The following is a 16,712-nucleotide window of genomic DNA, read 5'->3' on the forward strand; positions in this document are numbered from 1 at the left end:
ACTGCCTGCCATCGAGCACATCCAGAGGAAACGCTGTCTGCATCGAGCTCGCAGCATCCTTAAGGACTCCTCTCACCCAGCCCACAGACTGTTTTCTCTCCTGCCCTCCGGCAGGCGTTTCAGGATCCACCGGACCAGGACCAGCAGACTACAGAACAGTTTTTTCCCCAGAGCTGTCTCTTTATTGAACTCAAACCCCCGTTGATCCACTTCCCTCATAAACTGATAACTCTCCTACCTCACATCTACCTTCACTTTGTTATTTGCACTACCGACTGTTTATCACAGTAACAACTGTTTACATATGCATCTTGCACTGCCATATCTTAACTGGATTATGCTCATTTGCACTGCCGACTGTATTTATAGTACCAATGTTTACATTTGCATTTTGCACTGTACTTCTAACTGTAATATGCAACCACTTTCCACAGCACTTTTACACTTTTCTCCGGATAGCTCTGTCCATAATTTATTGCACTACCCTAATCCACTGCCATATTCCTCATTTTAGCCTAACATATCATTGTATACCTCTATCTGTAAAATTCTGTTTATAGTAATAGCCATCTGTATATTGTATTCATAGTACATATTCACCTGTAAATTCTGTTTATAGTAATAGCCATCTGTATATTTATTCACTGTACATATTCACCTGTAAATTCAGTTCTGTTTATAGTAATAACGTCTCTCTATTTATACATATTTATATATATTCAGTACATATCCATGTCCTGCACTTACGCATCCATTGTATATCCAGCACTTGCTGCTATTGCACTTCTGGTTAGACCTAAACTGCATTTCGTTGCCTTGTACTTGTACTTGTGTAATGACAATAAAGTTGAATCTAATCTAATCTAATCTAAAGAGGCTGCTTTAATTTGTTCTAAACTGCTGAATGCTGTCCTGTTCTTCCTCACACACAAAACACAACGCAGACAACAGACCAGTTACATTTGCATCGACTTCCATTGTGTGAACAAACAAAATAATGAGACATTTCTCAAATTATATTTTATGTTCCACAGAAAAAAGAAAGTCATACAGTTTTGAAACTATAGGGAGAGTAAATATTGACTGTCACTTTAATACTCATTATAAACCCATTCATCTAATGGCATTATTTATGTAATTGTAATTGCATTCCTGCCGCCGAGCTGCAATAAACGGTGTGTAAATGTGTGCAAATACCAATGTACTGGTATGCAGCTTCTGAAAATAAATCATGGTCGTTGTAGGTTAAGCCTGAAAGTTTGTCTCATTCTAAAGCAACTTTTTGTAATGTCTACTTGATGCTCTTCCTATTTCACCGATTACGGAGTTTAAATAATATTGCTTTAAATGAGCAACTTTAACTTTCACTTTAGCGCGACGCATCGCCTGTTCTCTTCCGCCAGTGGAGGCGCTCGAGCAAGGACACACATCCGAGTCTATAAGACGAAGAAGAGAAGTGAGCGAGGAAAGAACATAAACATGAGAAGTAGAACACAGTCGTTCATTCTGCTCTAAATCTGATGTTTTCACACTGTGAGTTCATTAATTTATCATTTATTAGGACAAATCTAAATCCTAGCGACTAAACGAGTCGGTTCATTTTGTGAATCACTCAGAAATGAATCGAAATGAACCGGCTCATGTTGTTCATTACACTCGTGAAACGTGAACTCTACTATAATTACTATAGTTACTATAATTTAATTTAATTTAATTAAGTTTATGAGTTGTGTTTTATGCAATGATCAAATGAAACCTGGTAAACATAGTTTTGAATGATAAATCATATCTAATGTAAGCAGGGCTCTTTTTTCCCACCTTGTTGATGACAAGAAGCATCCCGTCTGTAAAACCACAACCCTTTTTTACCATTCCCGTTAAATTAACAGTGTTGAGTAGCTATTTTGTAGAACTTATGCAAGTTAAATATAACAATTCTTTAATTGTATATATAACAGCCATTGATCAATCAGAAATCAATTGAAACGCCAGAGAATGGTTCAATCAATCGTCAGCTTTCCATTAAATGATCACCCTATTCTTTTCTCCTTTACCATCCACTGATCAACAGCGACCACAATTCACACCTTCAGTCAGTGAAGCCGCTCCCACAGCCGTTCATGAGAGTTTAAATGCTGGGAATATTCCCATCTTCCCACCGGAGAAGAAGAAGCAAGCAGGAGGAATTACTCCAGGAGAAACTACAGACATACTATTGTAAAGATGGAGTTTGAGGAAGAACCCTGCAGAATAAAAGATGAACAGACAGAGGAACAAATAGGTTTGTGTTTTCTTTCATTCTCTTTAATGAAGAACATTACTGACACAGATCAATACATCTAAACTAGATATTATTAGACTCAATAGTAAACTTTATTTTAATATAATTCTTTTGACTCAATTATTTTCCGTGAATTGGACAAATATGCTTGCATAACGGTCTGAAATAATTTAAATTTGTTCGGACCGCTCTGTCACTGAATTATCTAGTATTTCACTAGTTTTCGACGCAGCATGGCCCAGTGGATAACAGAACGCAAGCTAAAAGAAGTTGCATTTTCTCCCGGTCCCGGGCACCATTATTGGGAAGCGTTTCAATTCAACAACTGTTACAAACCACAAATCACTCAATGATTAAACTAGTTTTAAATGATGAAACTGCCTCAACATTCCCAACAAGACTGAGGAAAACAGGAGAAACACTGCCATGAACAAAGTTTGAAGACTTTTAAATCCCCATATCGCCACCCTTACAAACATTTACCATGAATGTACTCAGGGCCGCATTGACTATAAGGGGCCCCTGGGCTCTTGAGGGGCCCTTCATCCACCAGAACTGCTGCCAACTAGAGCTGCATTATTAATCGCTAAAACATTGCCATCTCAATTCAAACACCACGCAATTCTTAAACACAGTGAACAGCGTATAAGATATTTCCCTCACAGACATGATAAATATGTCTATAGATAGCCTGATAAACTAAACTATTCAAAATGAAAAGAAATGGGCTACTCTCTGATTGTGATCCGTATGACATGTGCGTTTCTCTGCGAAGATGTCGAGTCAGTGTCATCAACTTCATCTTTTTAGCCAAAACTGACACAGAAAACACTAGTTAAATAATAAACAATTAAAATGTCTCCCTGCTATTTTTGACATTCATAATCATTACTTTTGCCGGTTATTTGTGGCAAGCTTTATGTGTGCGCTTCAGTACGGAGTAGGTTAATAGGACTGTAACGATTTGACCAAAAATAAAAAATCTTATTTTAATTAACATCGATTAGTTGAACATTTTACCTCGATTGCGACTAATGAACGATTATTTTTCTTTTTTTTTCTTTTTTTTCTTTTTCTGCTTTTCTTTTTTTGCCCCCATAGTTCACTGATAATGTTTGCACTGTAACTATTTTCAACTATTAAAAGGTGGGATATTTTTTTTCTAATGAAAAAGTAAATTTCTTTGTGATTTTAAAATACTTGAAGGAAGCGGTTCACTTTCAGCAGTTATTGTCTATGGGGCAGATTTCGGTTTGTTGTCAGATACAGATAAATTAGCCCAGTAGGCCTATATTACATTTATTTGAATGCATTAAAGCTACACTGTGTAACTTTTTTAGTTTATTCTTAGCTAAAAACACTTAGTTCTTTCAAAATATGTGCTCATTAATGTATATTTACTTCTTTCAAGTTATAAAGTATTCTCGTAAGTTTATAATATGCCATTGAAAATACATACGGGTGAGGGGTTCGAATGCCGGTCGCCATGTTGCCCCTCCATCTTGAAAGTACATTAGCCAAAGAGAGACATACCCGTAAATTCAAGATTCGCCTTTCGCGTTTTTAACACTCGATGGCACTGTGTCGAATGTGGACGAGGTCGAACTGGAAGCCATGTTAATCTTGGACTAATCGGCCACCGTAGGAGTTAAAACGAAATCGGAATTGAGAGGAACAGACATTAATATTCACTGGATGGTCATATACCTTTTCACCGCTAGATGGGGGAAAATATCACACAGTGTAGCTTTAATGAGAGAGTGATTGTGAATTAGTCATACCGTCTCTATTATTTATGAAGCTGTGGTTTGTACTTACTTCAAATGTATTCAAATCTATAATGGTTGAGTTTCTAAGGTACTCAGGGTTTTTCCTACATTAAAATTTTTTTGGCGGCCGCAAAAAAACAAATTTTTGTCCCGCCAAAGCCTTATTTGATCAGTTATTGTGATTTATGATTGATGTAGTAGAGCAGTGTTTCCCAACCGGGGTGCCGTGTAAAAGTCAAATTGTTCAAATAATTCTCTCTTTGTAAACTTTGTTCAATGCATGTGAGTGCTGCCGTATGACCAGTCATTTTCGCCGTCATCACCCGGGTGTTGTGCAAGACGACGCAAATGAGAAGTCGCGCACGCTGTGAGAAAATGTGTCTCTGTGCATTCATCCGAAAGCGCGCACACGTCTCACAGCGCGCAAATATTGAGTTCTCTTTCAAGTCTTACTTTTGTGTGAGTGTGTCCGTTCAAGAGCATGTCAACATGTCCATCTTGATGAGTATTCTAGCAGACACAGTCTGTATATGCCTTAAGTAAACTTAATATAGAAAGAAAGACGACGCATATCCGAGCATTAGGTCTTAAAGGGGCAGTAGCCTTTACTGCTGTCTGTTTAATGTCAAACAACAAAAGACAAGGACATCACTCACTGCTCTTGATTGAATAGATTTAATAGGATTAATCTTTAATTTATACAGTCAAATATGCTATGTTATTTTACATTTGATCAATTTCTGTACCTGAAAACTAATGTTAGACGTACCTGAAAAACCTGAAAAGCATAGTTTATTTTATTAGTGTCTTTGCTCAATAGTATTTATTTGTGCTGCGGCTTGTATTTAAATTATTTGATCTTATTATGTTCTTTTTTTTACCCTTTTTACCCTGAACATGGCAAATACTGAAGCGTAACGTATGGGAGGGGGTGCCACAAAATGCAGAACATTTTCAAAGGGTGCCATGACCGAAAAAAGTTTGGGAAACACTGCGTCTGCTAATGTCCGATTTGCGACCTGATGACTCCTTTGAACCGAATCATTTTAACGACTGGTTAGAACAACTGATCTGTCCAACACTGCACTCACGAATCAGTTTAATCATTTACTCTGAACACATCTGAAATGAGAACACAAGTGTACTTAACCATTTTAACAAGAGTGGGTGTAAGAGTTAGTTTTAATTAACCACAGTCTTTCAGCTGATGTTCACAATGTGTAGTAAAATAAATAGCCCAAAATCATCTAGTTTAGACTGGAGTGAGGTGAACCCAGAACAAAGTTATTAGCTAGCTGATGAAATTGTATATGGCAGAAAATGAGGCTATTTGTTCATTTTTTTAATACTACTTTGATTAAAAAAACGATAATATGATATGATTATATATCAAAACAATTATCTGTAAATAGTGTAAAAATGAGGAACAAAAACAAACATCAAGGTATCAAAATAAGATAAGCAAAAATTACAAACTTTCTTTGAATTTATTTAAAATGTATTGTCAGTATTGCGCTTGCAGATCACATGGGTAGGGTACGTTTTTACTGTGTGTGTGTGTGTGTGTGTGTGTATGTGTGTGTGTGTGTGTGTGTGTGTGTGTGTGTGTGGATGACCATGTCTGTCAGCCACCACCGAAGACCATTTTTGACCCAGGAAAAACCCTGGGTACTTTAGTGATAAATCACAGGGTTTCTGTGCGTGATCTTCATGTGATGTGCGAGCTACTGTCAGGGTGTTCGTGTGTCACAATATGTCAGGCATTAGTTCAACATAATTTAAAGGGTTAACTTCAGTGATTTAGCATTAGGCTTTGTATCAGTATTAACCCGGTAGTATATTCAAATTATGGTACTTTCCCCCCTCATATCCCCTGAACGAGAGATTTATGCATTTTATTTCTGGAAAAAATCTTTTTTGGCCAGAGGCTAAAAACTACAGCCACTAGATGGAGCCGTTCTGCATGTTATCAACCCGCCCATAGGGGAGAGATCTCACGCACAGAATGTAAGACGCAGACGGCCGCATGGACAATTATAACGGAGCGCGGTGCAGAGTAAAGTCAGTGTTTCAACTTTTCAATGAATTTCTGTGATAGTTTAGCTTCCATATGCGATCTGAAAACGTGCCAGACTGGCGCTTAACGTTCCCTCAGCTCTGCTCAGCTCTTCGTGAGGAATGAAATCTGACACTGCTGCGTCTGTGCTGTGACTTTCGTTCGGCTCACTCACACTTTATTGAAAACACGCGTTCATTTTTTTATTGTAGTGTTTATTCTCTAACTGAACGAAATTATTGTATTATTATGAAGATCAAAACGACGCTGGGGGCGGTGTACGGAGTGGCCTCATAGGGAAGCGAAGCAAGTGCATTCTGGGAGTTGTTGTCTTTCATCCACATGAGACAAATACATTTTCTGTCTTTTCTCAGTCTAGAAGGCACCAAATTCAAAAATTTTACTTTAAATACAAAGCTTAATGCTAAATCACAGAAGTAACCCTTTAACGACCTATAACACCTAAATTAACAATATTCCCTGAAATAATGTCCCATAAAAACAACAGTGATCATTCGGAAATGAACTATCATGGCAACGTCCTACCTCGATGCAGTGGCGTAACTTAGTAATGACGGGCCCCAGTGCAGGGTATTACGACCCCTGGGCTGCATAGTTGAAAGCACATACAAATCTATAGAATTAATTGATTGTGCAATTTACACGCAGAAATTATATTTTACGTGCATATGATACAAGTTTCTAATTTCTGCATATAAATTGCACAATAAATACAATCCATGCTATAAATGCACTTTCATGAGTTTGAGCTGTGTGTCTAGAAGGGAACCCTATATAAACTAATTTGTGTGCATAACCAGGCTACTTCATTTACACCAACTAAAATCAGTTTCTTATATTTATAATTAACTACTTAATAAAGTACAATTCCTGAGAAAAACGACCATATTTTCCAGACTATAAGTGACACTTTTTTTCATAGTTTGGCTGGTCCTGCGACTTATAGTCAGGTGCGACTTATATATAAAAATGTATTTATTCTGATTGACAAGAATAAACATTTAGTTATGTCTACAGCCGCGAGAGGCTGCACCATGCTGCTCCTGTAGCCTGAAACTGAAAACAACTGAAAACTGAAAACCTGTTAACTGAAATATTAACTAAAAGACAACTGAGAAAGACTGAACACAAACAAAATGCCCCCCAAAAAGAAAATCCTATTCTGCAAATTACAAACTGCAGGTAACGTTAGTAAAATATGCAGCCGAAAACGGTAATCGAGCAGCAGAAAGAAAGTTTGAAGGGAGTGAGAAACTTGTGAGGGACTGGCGAAAAGCAAAGGTTACTTTAACTGTAATGAAGAAAACAAAGAAAGCTAATCGCGGACTGAAAGCAAGATGGCCAGAGCTGGAGGAACGAGTCCACAGACGGGTGCTTGAACAACGCTCAGCTGCGCGAGACAAACGCTGCCAGTGTGAATGCACAGCGGGCGCTCCCGCTCTCCATAAGCACTGCTTCTGCCCCGCCAACGCTTGTGCGTGCGTTGTGAAGGCGGCGTTATAGTCCAGTATAATGCGACTTATAGTCCAGTGCGGCATATATATGTTTTTTTCCTCTTCATGACGCATTTTTTGACTGATGCGACTTATACTCCGGAGCGACTTATATTCCGGAAAATACGGTACTCAATTACAGTAATGAGAGTATTTGTAATTTGTTACTTTACACCTCTGCTTATATTAAATTGAACCGTTTTCTTTGTCTGCGTCTCTCACCAGCACACAAAATTCTTGATTGTACTTTGCTTTGGGGTAAAAAGAACTTTGAAATGCTTTTGCAGCATTATACGGTTAATGAACATTCCGCGACACCATTTAAATGAATGAATAGCCTATGTGTACTCGCACGCTATTGGCCAGGAACTGCACGAACCAATGGCAGAGCGCTATAACTGTACGAACCATTCGGTGCGAAGTCCGCCGAGCTGAGTGCAGAGCCCGCCAGAATGGGCAGGGCATCTGCCTATAAAAGACACTCGAATTGCCATGGATTCAGATTTAATCTCCTGCATTGAAAAAGCCAGCGTTGTTGCAAATGTCGCGCCACACCTGTGGCACATGCAGAGCCTCTCTGCATGACGAGGACGGTCACGACGAGTGTGTTGTCTGCCTGGGCAAGGCCCACGCCACTCTTACCGGGTCCGGCTGTTCTCAATGCGAGAGTATGCCGCTCTCCTCTCTCCACTCGAGGATATCGCTCTTTCCCTCGCATTCTCCCATTTCCTTTTCCTGTCGAGCCTCGACGGAAAAAAACAGCGGAGTCAGAGGGGTCGAGTATACAGAGGCCAGGGAGCTCACGCCGGCCCAGTGCCCACGTGCCTCACTGTCTCCTCTGAGAAATGGGTCGCCCGTGCTGTTTTCTTGCTCTGACCAACACCCCCCACTCGACGCAGAGGTGTCATTGGCGGCATCTGACAGGGAGGATTGGTCAGGCTCCATTGAAGCCCCGTCCCCTTGCTGTCTCAGCACCGCAGCGACTCCAGGGCTGGTGTGGACGCTGAGCTGATCCACGTTCTCACCAAGGCCATCAGCGAGCTCGGTCTGGTTTGGGCCTCGTCTGAGGAGCCCACACGCAGCCGCTTAGATGAGTGGTTCCTGCCAGGGTGCCAGCAGGCTCCTCGAGCCACGCCGTTCTTCCCGTAAGTCCACGAAGAACTGGCGAAATCGTGGAGAGCCAGAAAATTGCGACTCAGCAGCAGACAAAACCAGCACCTGCAGCTACTCACCCCCGCCCATCACCTGAGCAGCGGCAGCACCCCAGTCAGACGAAACGCTTAGCACCCAAGCACCTTAGCACCTAAGTGCCTAAGATAACACTGGACCCTGAGCAGAGGAAGCAGTCCTGATCTGCAGAGTAGGAAGAGGGGAGGGCTGGACCACCCTCCAAAATGCTCTGAGTTTCCCTCCCAGCGGCCCGATTCAGTTTGCTCGCAACCCACCCCGTTTTGAAGTGATGAGCTTATTGGAAAAAGGGGCTATAGAGGCGGTGCCACCAGCCCAGACCGAGTCGGGCTTCTACAGCCGATACTTACTTGTTCCCAAAAAAGATGGTGGCCTCAGGCCCATTCTAGACCTCAGACATCTGAAAAAGGCCCTTATCAAATGAACGTTCAGAATGTTAACATTGAAGCAAATCCTCGTGAAGGTTCGCCCGATGGATTGGTTCTTCTCAGTGGATCTGTAAGATGCATACTTTCATATCCAGATAATTCCCTGTCACAGACTGTTCTTGAGATTCTAGTTTGACAAGAAGGCTTACAGTAAGTATAAAAGTATACATAAGTATACAGTCCTACCATTTGAACTCGGACTGTCCCTGACCCCTCACACTTTTACAAAATGCATGGATGCAGCACTGTCCCCTTTGAGACAAATGGGAATGCGCATCTTGAACTACCTCGGTGACTGGTTCGTTCTGGCCCGGTCGGAGGCGGAACAAAATTTTCACAAATTTGTTCTCCTCAGCCATTTAGAATGCCTGGGTCTCAGAATAAACACAGCCAAGAGCTTGTTGCTTCCCAGGCAGATAATCCCTTTCCTGGTAGCCTATATTACATTCCCATATATTTTGCCATTTACTTGCCTCAAGACTCTGACTTGCTGTCAGACAAGCAATCACAATCTATCCAGCGGCTTTGCACGTTTGTTCGAAACGGGGACCAACAGACCCCTCAGAACCTTTAAGAGGATGCTAGGCCTCATGGCCTCAGCTTCATCAGTACTCCCTCTGGGCATGCTGCACATGCGTACCCTGCAGTACTGGCTGAAACCACAGGTTCCTCCCCAAGCATGGCACTCGGGCCACCTATTGATCAGAGTAAACCACGGCTGTGTCAAAGCCCTGGTCGAAACCCAGTCTCTTCGAGTCAGGGGTGAGCTTCGGAACAGTCTCGAGATGAATGGTAGTCACCACAGATCCCTCCAACACAGATTGGGCGTTCTCTGTTCTGTCCCTAGGGGAATAAACCCAAATGGTTCAAATTATATTGAATGTTTTCGGGAGGGCAGAGGTTGACCTCTTCACTTCCGACGACAACTGTCATAGTCCAATATTTTCTCGAAGAGCAGGGATGCGCTGGCCCACTACTGGCCAAGCCATCCACTTTGTGCTTTTCCTCCGGTCTTGCTCCTCCCCCAAGTCATAAAGAGAATCAGGGAGGGGGACATATAGTCCTACTTGTGGCCTCGCTCAGGCATACCCAGCCTTTGTTCCCCGAGATGATCCAGCTGCTCTTAGCAGCCCCTTGGCCAATTCCCCTGAGGAAAGACCTCCTTTACCAGGCAAACAGGATGATTTGGCACCCCCGTTCCAGACTATGGGGCCTCGACGGGAGCACAGGGACCTCCCAAAGAGCATCCTGAGCACTATCAATGTGGCTAGAGTTCCTTTTACCAGGTGCCTCTAGGCTCTTAAATGGTCTGTGTTCTATAGCTGATGCTCAGCCAGGAACCAGGACCCAGTCTTGTGTGAAGTATCATATATCATATATCACATGTATCTGAGAGCATACATTGAGCGCTCCGCCCAGTACAGACAGTCGCAGCAGCTTTTTGTAAGCTTCGGTGGCCGCACCAAAGTGCTTCCAGTAACAAAGCAAAGACTATCTAGATGGTTGCTGGATGCTATCGCTTTAGCCTATGCTTCTATGAGCCTGCAGTGCCCCATAGGTGTCAGGGCTCATTACACATGAGGCATGGCCTTCTCCTGGGTGAGGTCAAGCGGAGTATCTTTTGGTGATATCTCGAGAGCGGCCGGTTGGTCTTCACCATATACCATCGCCAGATTTTACAGTTTGGACAGTTTTACAGTTTTACTCTACTTGGGTAGAGGTACATGTTGTCACGCTTATCATAGCGTGACTGGATAGGTTCCCTTAGCGTGTAGCAATGTGACTGACTGTTCAAAAGGTAATGTATTCCCTGAGATAAGTTCCCTATGACAAATCATAACTCATGATAAAGCAAATAAAAAAATCAGCCATGTGAGTTGAAAGTTGAAGTTAAAACTTAATAGTAATCATTAAATGACTATTTGAGCAAACATTTGCACCTGGATAATTAAGAGTGATTGAAAGTGTGATGATCAGCAGCGACCACAATTCACACCATCAGTCAGTGAAGCCGCTCCCACAGTCGTTCATGAGTATTTAAATGCTGGGAATATTCCCATCTTCCCACAGGAGAAGCAGCAAGCAGGAGGAATTACTCCAGGAGAAACTACTGGCATACTATTTTAAAGATGGAGTTTAAGGAAGAACCCTGCAGAATAAAAGATGAAGAGACAGAGGAACAAATAGGTTGGTGTTTTCATTAATTCTCTTTAATAACCGATGAGGAACATAAATATTAAGAAAACTGACATATAACAATACATCTAAAACAAGATATTATTAGACTCAATAGTAAACTGTATTTTGTTTGTAATGTATCCTCCTTTAATTAAATCATGGGAATTTAATGTTGATTTTAGACCCGATGGAAGTGACTGAAGACAAACATTTCACAAATGAAGACGGAAGCATTTCACAAACTGAAAAGAATTTCACAACTCGAAAAGCTGCAGTCAAAGGATCGTTCACCTGCTCCCAGTGTGGAAAGAGTTTCACAAATAAATCAACCTTTAAGACACACATGAGGATTCACACGGGAGAAAAACCGTTCACATGCTCTCAGTGTGGAAAGAGTTTCCGAGATATATCAACCCATAACAGACACATGAGAATTCACACTGGAGAAAAACCTTTCACATGCTCTCAGTGTGGAAAGAGTTTCTTAGAAAAATCAAAACTTAGAAGACACATGATAATTCACACTGGAGAAAAACCATTCACATGCTCTCAGTGTGGAAAGTGTTTCACAGATAAATCAACCCTTGACAGGCACATGAGAATTCACACTGGCGAAAAACCGTTCGCATGCTCTCAGTGTGGAAAGAGTTTCATAGAAAAATCTAAACTTAGAATGCACATGATAATTCACACTGGAGAAAAACCGTTCAAATGCACTGAGTGTGGAAAGAGTTTCTTACAAAGATCAAACTTTAAAAGACACCTTAAAGTTCATACTGGTGTGAGACCTCATATGTGCTTAGACTGTGGGAAGACCTTCAGAGTGTCCAGCCACTTATATCAACACCTGAGAATTCACACTGGAGAGAAACCGTACAAATGCTCACACTGTGGGAAGAGTTACACCCAATCATCTACTCTACAGACTCATAAGAAAAAACATTGCCTGAAGTTGTCCAAATGAGCAAATGTTTTGCACAAATAGAGGTGACTTATTTTATTGCCTTGATTTTCCCTCATCTTTTTAAGCAGATTGTAACGACTGAGAAAAATCAGACACATAATTATTTGTTACCTTTTGTGCGAGAATTTTCTGAAAACTACACCAAAAAATAAATGTCTGCAGCTCTTAAACCCTATGGTCTATATACAAATATCTGGTCTTATTTTAAACTAGACACTTGAAATGTTGTAACCCAAGAGTCAAAATATATAAAATATATAAAAAGTATTATAAGTGACTAGTATTGTAAAGTATAGTAAGTGACCCACAGTTTTTTTTAATGGAAATTCACTTGGGGAAAAATGGATGAGACTTTAATGTTAAAGGCCTGACTGAATGTCTGATCATGTTTTGATTCAAATTTGAAGATGATGCTCTCAAAAATGTAGCTTCTGTAAACTTGTGTCAAGAAAAGTCTAGACGTCCTTTCAAAAAGGCCATTGGTTTCAGAACATTTGTAATCGTTTTCATTCTAATAAAATTGCAATAAACTGCTAATTATAATGTATATACAGTTACTGGAAAACTAAAGCAACTATTTACAGAATAGTTAATTTAGTTGATTTAGTCTGTCTTAAAGGTCCCATGGCGTGGATTTTTTTATTATTATTTTATAATGTTTCCTGAGGTGTACTTATATTGTTAGTATGATTTTAACTTCACAAAATGTCATAATTTAGAAATAAAAGGCATTTTTTCTAACTTGATATTAGCCCTCTGGCTTGAATGCTCTGTTTCTAGGGGCGTGTCTGCAGTGAGACTTCAGTGTAAACGCCCACTGTTGTGATTGGCTGACATCTTTGCATTTGAAAAGAGTATAAGATTATGTGGTGGAGGGAGCACGGTTTAGCGAGGTCTGCATGCAAGCACTGCCAGAGAGAGAGAGACGGACTGGGCAGTCGTGGACCAGAGAGACGGAGAGCTGGATAAAGAAAAAGTTATATTGTACCGAGTTGTTGAGAGCGCAAGTTTATTTTGTTTGTATCTGAGAGTTCTGAATAAACACGAGTCCCGGTCACGCCGACCCTGTCTTCTTCCTCTTTATTCTACGAACTTTATAACATGTGGAACCCCTCTCGAATACTTTTACTAAGTTGGTTTAACCATTACAGCTGTCGAGATGAACGAATCGTCAAAGTGTTGATTATAGCATTATTTTTTGATAACATCAAAGGCTGCAGTGATGAGCAATGAGTAGGGCTGGGTGATAAAACGATAACGATATGTATTGCGATAGACATGTAATCGATATCAATAAAAAATGCGCTCGATAAAATGTTCGATCATTCATTTTGTTTCTTTCTTTGGAAGAAACCAGAGGTTGCAAAGCAAGTTTGGTTGCATGAACAAAGGCACTTACTCTCTGGTAACCAAGCAACGTAGGGAGTGACAGGCTAACAGCCAATCATGTAACAGTATCAAGTCTGGTTGCGCCATATCGTTGTCTCGTGTTGGATTCTTCAGTAACAGAACCGATAATAAGTTGATAAGTTGATAAACAGGAAAACAAGTCAGCTCGCCAGTATGGCAGTTTTTTGGATTTTATAAGTCTGACCATCGTCCCCACCAAGACTGGTAATAACCACCTTAAGTGGAAAACCACTTGTTTAACCACCTTAAGCCTTGTTTATACTTTACAAACGCGAGCCTCCGCTGACAGCACGCACCTCGTTCGTTCGGGGACGTTTTTATATTTGACGCGCTCGCCGTTGTGCTATTCTTGACTTTGGCTGAATCCGAAATCGCCCCCCTAAACCCTCGATCACTATTCCCTACTTTAGTCCACTGATACAGTGCACTTGAAGGAGTGAATGAAGACAAGTGAGCGAATTCGGACAGCCACTGTGTGTACATCAGTTGTACACTCGTTATTATAAAGTGGGTTACATACAAAGTGGGATAGAAGGAGTGCACTCAATAACGTCCTCTATGGTTTCGGACACCACTACAAATGGCTGTCCCCTCAAATAGTGCCCTATTTAAGTGTATAGGGGTAATTTCGGATTCAGCCTTTGAAACTACATGGAGAGGTAATGTTACTCTCCATCAGTGCCTTATGACAAAGCATCTAAACGGTAACAGTTACAAAGAAATAATGGAGGCACTGCACCTTAATGTTAAGAGATAATTGTTAAGTGTTCATTGTGGTTTTAGACTTGTGTTTAAATTTTAATTATTTGAGTGTTTTCCATGGTTGTGTTGACATTTCTGCCTTTATAACCAAAGGGATTATAATCAGAGGAAGGTTAAGTTTAAAATAAAAATGTTGAAATGTAAAATATTTTTCTCCTGGTCCTTATTTTAAATGAGGGTTTTGCGAAATCGCCGACAAATGCCCGAAATCATAGGCAAATTGGTGCTCGTGCACATGAGTGACAATCACACAGTGTGAATTATCAAAGAAACGATCACAGAGAATAGCAGATGAGTCGCCGACGCCCGCAAGATATTTGGCATGCTTAAACTCCTGCTGTGTGAAATGTTTTCTGACTGAAAAAAACATTGGTGATGACCGACAGCCAATGAGAGAGCAAGATACAGGGCAGCAGGAGGTTCGGGGAGGAGTTATAGACCAGAATATCAGTATTTTAATATATATATATTTACAATTCTATCAAACAGAAACAAAGCACAAACATTTGCTTGACCAGCCGCAGCAGCACACTGCAAAATTATTTATTTACCTCAAACTCTCTTTGCAGAACACAATCCTTGCTCCCTGTGTCTCCCCAACCATTTCCTCCACCACAATCTTTTTTCTTTTTCTCCTTTTTGCTGCAAATCAGCGCACAGACAATTTGGACCGCAAGTTTCTGCACTGCAGTCTATATTTTTAATAACAATTCCAGTCTTGCGCAAGAACTCCAGTCTGACACTCGTGTGATCTTAGTTGTTTCCTTCTCACTTCTCGCGTGTGTTTGCTTGTGAAACGTAGTTTGCGGCCGGGACAGAGCTGTCGGCGATTCTTCCTCTTGTACAGTCATGCAGTGTGAAACCCCCTGTTGCCGATCCATCTGTCAGTGTGAACACAGCAGTGACTGAATGCTGGCCCAGATAGTCATGCAGTGTGAAAAGAGCAGTAATCCGACGAGTTTTAAAATCGTGTAGTCTGAACTAGGCATAAGTTTTCTCTGTGTGTTCGGCACCGTCGGCTGACGTTGGTCCTCGTCGGCTATTTTTTAGCTGATTCGACATGTTGAATTGGCGCTTGTCGATTAGTCGTCATTCCGATCATTTCGATTGGCTGTTCTGCTAGCGAACCAGTGCACAAGAAAAAAACAGAAGTGATCGTCTGTGCTGAGCGAGATTATAAGGTGCTTTGTTTATATCCCTGTAACTCTACTGGATTCCCGCTTTGAATAACGAAAACAGACGACTGCCGCAGAACGGACGTGCTACTTGGCCGTCAGATGTCGAGCATCTGCTTGGTGTGTCAGGGCAACTTTGGACCCAGACACTGCCAACGTGAGCCAACTCATTCATCGCCACTAGTTGGTTGGCGTCGGTTCGGTGTGGTCCTTGCTTTACAGTCTGGGAGCTGACGCTGAGGTGTGTGCGTAAACTGACAGACGTGTGCCGGTGTGAATGGAAACGTCAGCACTAGTAGTATTCACCAGTTCTGTTTACATATATACTGCGCAAGATGACGCCTTTTGATTGGTTACTACGTCCATCCATCAAAACTTTGCTGGCAAGGCATTGGCTAGGCATTGACTGGCTTTATCCAATGAAAACCATGGGAGCTATGATTGCCACCTCACCAAGCCTGTAATGTGGTTATTGGATAAATTGAGTCACCCAAACGCCTGTGATTGAAGAAGAATTTTATAAAACTCACGAATATTAAATCACGAGTTTATAACTAATTTTGATGTTCTATGACCCGCTCGGGTGCAAAATGCCACTCCTGGCATGTGATAGTGGGACAATAGTGGCACTTTTATATTTTTTATTGTTGTTTTTGCAAACATGACGATTTGAAAACATTGATTCGTTTTAGGGATGGGCATTTTTGTCAATTTCTCATTTCGATCATCGATAGGTCTCAAAAACGAGTACTCGAGTACTCGGGGGCGGGGCATGTGCAGGGGGCGGGGCTTGTCCGTCATTGAGATAATGAAAATACTGTTTTGAAAATGGTTGTTGACAAATACAAACGTGACATGAAAACAGGTATATGAAAACATGAACATATAAAACAAAAAATAACTGCTAGATTATGGTGCATAAATGTCTTTGAAAAAGAAACGGCTTTATAAAATGACCGTCTCAAATAACCAAGTCAATAATATCGA

The 16,712-nt window shown here is 41.0% G+C and overlaps 1 protein-coding gene across 1 annotated transcript; it reads left to right on the forward strand.

Moving 5' to 3' along the window:
• The first annotated feature begins 1,438 nt into the window (after positions 1 to 1,438).
• Positions 1,439 to 13,124, forward strand: LOC307136840 (uncharacterized protein). The gene is made up of 4 exons (XM_079834157.1): positions 1,439 to 1,533; positions 2,072 to 2,281; positions 11,307 to 11,423; positions 11,597 to 13,124. The coding sequence occupies exons 2-4, from the start codon at positions 2,224 to 2,226 to the stop codon at positions 12,376 to 12,378; spliced, it is 957 nt and encodes a 318-aa protein (XP_079690283.1). The 5' UTR covers positions 1,439 to 1,533; positions 2,072 to 2,223; the 3' UTR covers positions 12,379 to 13,124.
• Positions 13,125 to 16,712: the final 3,588 nt, after the last annotated feature.

This window comes from Gobio gobio (assembly GCF_949357685.1).
Source record: "Gobio gobio genome assembly, chromosome: 14".
Classification (NCBI taxonomy): domain Eukaryota; kingdom Metazoa; phylum Chordata; class Actinopteri; order Cypriniformes; family Gobionidae; genus Gobio; species Gobio gobio.